The following is a 5,405-nucleotide window of genomic DNA, read 5'->3' as shown; positions in this document are numbered from 1 at the left end:
TGTTGTGTGGCAGCAAGAACTACCAAGGAGTTGGGTATCTCTCTGTAGAGACTAAATAAGAAGAGTGAGATGTTGATGCTTTGTAGTAGCTTATTAACATTATTGCTTTTACTAAGCATGAAAATGGTGTGGTGTTGTGTTCAATGCACAACTTGGTAGGCAGCATCAGAACTCCTATCTTAATATTCTCGGCTCATGTTTTAATCAAGAAAGTTATTTTACAAGAGGTTGAAGTGTTCTGCCATGTCACCTTGTACGTTGATAAGTATGTAAATCCACACATGCTTTGCTTTAACTCTTCCACGTTTGCATTTTGGTTTCCCTCATGAAAATTCCAAGAGATAAGTACTTATGAACAGCAGAAGGATCGGTGTGGGTTTCCAGGGCTGCCAAACATCTTACAAAAGTGTCTTTTCCCTCTGAAAACTTTGGCCTTCTCTGCCACTTTGATTGCTAGCAAAATAGCTCTTTATGGACTGAAGGTGTTAACGTGCTTCTTCAGAAGTGCTGTTTCCTCAGCAGATGTGGAGTTATGAGATCTTTCCTTAAATTGATTCAGCTGAGCAGTAGCAGTCATGTTTAGCTGTGCAGTGATCTGACCTTTTGATGTTTTTAAATGTATTTTGGCTCTTGGTGAATTCTGGCAGAAGTGAAGGAGCTTGAGGTTAAAAAAAACACGCTCTAAAATGTGAAAATAGACATTTCACTGAGCAAGATGCATCTGAAAATCATCACCTTGTGGGAATTTATTGTAACAGATATTAGTAATGAATTTGGTCTGTGCAGTTCACAGAGCAAACTTAGTAGCCTGGGTCTGGATTTTCCCTTTTCCCAGTTTTGTAAAACCAATTGTGTAGAACCTGGGTTAACTGCTTCCTTCTCAATTAAAACGAAGTTGTGTAAGTATGTGAAAATCATCAACAGGGTGCTGTTTGTGTTGTCTAATTTCATGGCTGCTGAGGGCACTTTATCAATAAAACAAAACCCGTGCAGCCTGCGATTTATAAAAGCAAGCTGTTGAAAGCCAACTGATGTTGCCCAGGAGTCATCTGACTTGAAGTGTGGCTCTTCGGAGTTCAAGTTCAGATGGATCTATATTTGTGTCTCATCGTCATGTGGCGAATGATTTTGGTAGCCCTCTAAGAATGACAACTTAGTCCGTGCTACTGAATGGCTGTTGAGTGTGCTTTGAGATCCAAAGGTATCGAATAGTTCCAGGATAAATGGAATAATGAATTCCTAAGAATGACAACTTAGTCCGTGCTACTGAACGGCTGTGCTTTGAGATCCAAAGGTATCGGTTCTTGGTTAAGAAATAGTTCCAGGGTAAATGGAATAATGAATTATTTGTTTATTTGGGAATTCAAAGGTACAGAATGGTTGCTACAAACAGCAGCGTTAGCAGAGTTGCTGTGGCTCCCGAACAGAGAATATTTAGATTTAGCTCTGGTTGCGTGGCTTTCACGCTTTATCACTTTGCTACAATTGATGACATCCAGACTGTTAGCACTGGGTTTTTTTTGGAAATCAAATAAATGAAAGAAATTGATGTAATGAGTAGCGTTTCTGCAATACAGCAGTGTGTTTTGAGGTCTTGGTGTGTAATTCGTTCACCCTGACTGCCCCTCAGAGCCCCCCCAGCACAGACTGCCCAGGCGATGCTCTGTGTTGAGGGGGGGTCCTGTCTGTCCTGAATCACAGAGATAAAAAGCTGCTTCTGTTGTGTGTACAATGGAAGCCCCTTAGGAGGAATATCAAGTTTTGATTGCAAAGGTGAAAATAAGACAGCTACTGTAGAAGGACAGGCTTGTTTTGTTTTGTTTTTCCTCCCCCTCTCCTGCCCCCCCTGAAAAACTTCAGAAAACAAACAAGTGTGAACCTTGTTCTGTGCTTACGTTCTCCGTTTATTTGTGAACTTACTGTTTGAGTCTGCTGGACTCAACAGTCTTTCAGCCAGTTCTGAAAATATGTCATTCTTATCTCGGAGGTTCAGCCAAACTCTGAGAAAAAGGCGTTTATTCTGAGTTACGAGGGTTGGGCTTTGTTTTTGTGTTTCAGACTTTCTGGAAAGGCGTGTCTCATACAGTACACTGAATTTTGGGGTTGATAGGACCCAGAGTAGTGCAACTTAGCAGGATATATCCACTGGCCTCTCGTCACCATTGATAAGGAATGACTTCTGCAGGAAATGCCTATTTTTGAGGGCTTGTGAGAAAGAGCTATCATTTCAAGGCAGCACCAACACACAGACTCTTCAGAGTCATGTGTAGTTGTTTTTGGCGAGAGCCTTCAGTTCCCTTATTTACTGACTGTGCCGAGATGTTGGATTGTATGTAACTAAAAAGGAATTTGGTTTTATTGCTGTGGATCTGCAGGTTTATTTATATTTTTTTGTTTGATTCCTGTGTAGTTATTTTGGTTTTCAGGGATTGGGCTTGGCATGTGTCTCAAATCTTTATTTTTAGATTAAAGGACAAAATGGAAACCAGATGTTGCTGCTCTAGTCATGGCCTCTGCAGGGCAGGATGAGACACCACCTCTGCTGTCTGTCAGCGCGGAGCGTCGGCGCGTAGGGAAGGGCAGTGACTGCTGTTCTCGTACAGAACTGAACTCCAGGGAGTTGAGCATTTTCTAAATTGTAAAAATGACAAGCTTGAGAAATTTCACAGTTCTTTTCTCACCTTCTATGCATTCGTTTCGGATGTAAATATTTTAACATATGGCAATAAGAGGCAGTGGTCACAGGCAAAATTTGGAGTAAGAGATATTCTTAATTATTCAAAGCTTCCAAGTCTGTCTTAAGATAGTTGTGCAGATACCAGGATTTCAAAGAGCGTTGTGGCTATGACTTTTTCCCCTTCAAAGAAAATACATCGTTTTAATTTTTTTTTTTTAAAGTATGGTTTATCTTGTCTTCCTCTGTCATCCTTTTGCTCCTGGCTCAGCGTGGTTACACCAGCCTTCTGTCACTTGCTGTCATTTCTTTGTCTTCCCTCGGCACACTTGTCTGCGATATTCCAGACGCTTCTCCGCACGCTCATGTTGTGTTGCACGTTTCAGACAGGTGCAAGTTGCATCTGTCCTTGGTTGGGTTTGCTGCACCCACGTTTGAAGCTAAACATAGCTGTTCCCCCGGCTGTTTGCTGACTGTGTGCATGCTGGTAGGGATAGGTATTGTGTCCTTGTTGGAGCTTTGACTACCCGGGGTTTACCCTTTATGGACTTAAAAATACACTACGTTTGTGCAAGTGCTGGTTTCAGTAAGTTGCATTCTCTTTGTGTACCTTTTTATAACTCTGCTTGTAAGTTGAGTTGGTTTAGGTCCAGCATTTGATATTTGTTCCTAATAGAAATGTAAAACCTGTTGGTGTTACTGGTTTTGTTTTATGTGGTATCGATTTTATTCTTAGCCTGTGCTTGAGAAGATAAAAGTAAAGCTTGCTTCCTTTTTTTCTCCATCTGTAGGTTTCTAGCAACAAGCTCGCAATGAAGGATCACCCCCTGAGTGGAAGTCAGGTCAAAGTGGAGCAATTATTTGAGGACTCTGGCAACAGAAGGAATAGCACCCTTCAGTCTGCAGGCATCGCTGGTCCGGAAAGATCTCTTCCTTCCCTGACAAAAGATAAAAGTTTGGAGAGCATAAGCACTTCGAAAGGGGGTGGTAGTTCCTCAAAAGCACATAAAGCCATTTCCCAAGCTCCAGAGCAAGCTGTCAAACAGTACAAACACCAGTTATCTGCTTATGAGCAGCAAGAGATACTTAACTTTTCTGAAATTTACTTTGTGGGTCCAGCTGCGAAAAAGAGGCAAGGGGTGATTGGTGGTCCCAACAACGGGGGTTACGATGACGACCAAGGCAGCTACATTCACGTGCCCCATGACCATCTTGCTTACCGGTATGAAGTGCTCAAAATCATTGGCAAGGGCAGTTTTGGCCAAGTTGCTAAAGTCTATGATCACAAACTCCACCAACACTTAGCCTTAAAGATGGTTCGCAATGAGAAGAGGTTCCATCGCCAAGCAGCAGAAGAAATCCGGATTTTGGAGCATCTGAAGAAGCAGGATAAAACGGGCAGCATGAACGTTATTCACATGCTGGAGAGCTTCACCTTTCGGAACCACATCTGTATGACCTTTGAACTCTTGAGTATGAACCTGTATGAGCTAATTAAAAGAAATAAATTTCAGGGCTTCAGTATCCAACTGGTACGCAAGTTCGCTCACTCCATACTGCAGTGTTTGGATGCTCTGTATAGAAACAAAATCATACACTGTGATTTGAAGCCAGAAAACATACTCCTAAAACAGCAAGGGAGGAGTGGAATCAAGGTGATAGATTTTGGGTCCAGCTGTTTTGAGCACCAAAGAGTCTACACGTACATTCAGTCTCGATTTTATCGGGCGCCGGAGGTAATTCTGGGCAGTCGCTACGGGATGCCCATAGACATGTGGAGTTTTGGCTGTATTCTGGTGGAACTATTGACTGGATACCCTCTTTTTCCTGGCGAGGATGAGGGAGACCAGTTGGCTTGTATGATGGAGCTTCTTGGGATGCCACCTCAGAAGCTTTTGGATCAATCCAAGCGAGCCAAGAACTTCATCAACTCTAAGGGCCATCCTCGCTACTGCACTGTCACCACCCATGCGGATGGAAGAGTCACCCTTAACGGGAGTCGATCCCGCCGGGGGAAGATCCGAGGTGCTCCAGGGAACAAGGACTGGGTGACGGCGCTGAAAGGCTGCGACGACCCCTTGTTTATAGAGTTCTTAAAAGAATGTCTCAGCTGGGACCCTTCCACGCGCATGACTCCCAGCCAAGCTTTAAGGCACCCTTGGATTTGCAAACGAACCCCCAAACCACCCAGCACCGATAAAACCTCCACTAAACGGATTTCTAGCTACACAAGTTCTTTCACAGGACTTGGTTCCAAGTTGCCTCCCGTGGTTGGAGTAGCCAACAAGCTGAGGGCTAATTTAACATCCGACACCAACGGCTCTATACCTCTATGTACTGTGCTGCCCAAACTGGTCAGCTAATGGAGAATGATGTATTTCCAGAAAATGCGTACATTGTATTTTAATTGTTTGTTAATAATGTGTCAGGAGGTTAAATGCAGAGGTTTTTAATGGATTTACTTTTTATTAGAGGCTAAATCTTGAATACGAACATTTCAGTCAAAATGTACACATTGAAAGGGCTAACTTTTATCCAGTTGTTTCACTCACAACGTGGTGCGTCTGATGTTACTGGGTAGGTCAGCTCAGCTGTTGAGGAACACAACATTTTTGGCAGATGTGCTATTTAATAACTCTTTTAGAAATCACACTATTTCTTACCAGGACGGTTTAACAGATTCCTTTGCTTAAGACAGCAAGGGAAATTGATTTAAAATACCTATTTTTCA

At 42.7% G+C, this 5,405-nt stretch overlaps 1 protein-coding gene across 1 annotated transcript in view; it reads left to right on the top strand.

Annotated features, from left to right (window-relative positions):
- Nucleotides 1-5,116, top strand: part of DYRK3 (dual specificity tyrosine-(Y)-phosphorylation regulated kinase 3) — a 6,653-nt gene extending 1,537 nt beyond the window's left edge. Inside the window, exon 2 of the mRNA XM_014948512.1 lies at nt 3,466-5,116. Within this exon, the coding sequence (XP_014803998.1) occupies nt 3,466-5,037 (1,572 nt within the window). The 3' untranslated portion in view covers nt 5,038-5,116. The remainder of the gene's footprint in view (nt 1-3,465) is intronic.
- The last annotated feature ends 289 nt before the right edge of the window (nt 5,117-5,405 follow it).

This window comes from Calidris pugnax, unplaced genomic scaffold, assembly GCF_001431845.1.
Source record: "Calidris pugnax isolate Ruff unplaced genomic scaffold, ASM143184v1 scaffold91, whole genome shotgun sequence".
NCBI lineage: Eukaryota > Metazoa > Chordata > Aves > Charadriiformes > Scolopacidae > Calidris > Calidris pugnax.
This window is presented reverse-complemented; position numbering and strand designations above follow the sequence as displayed.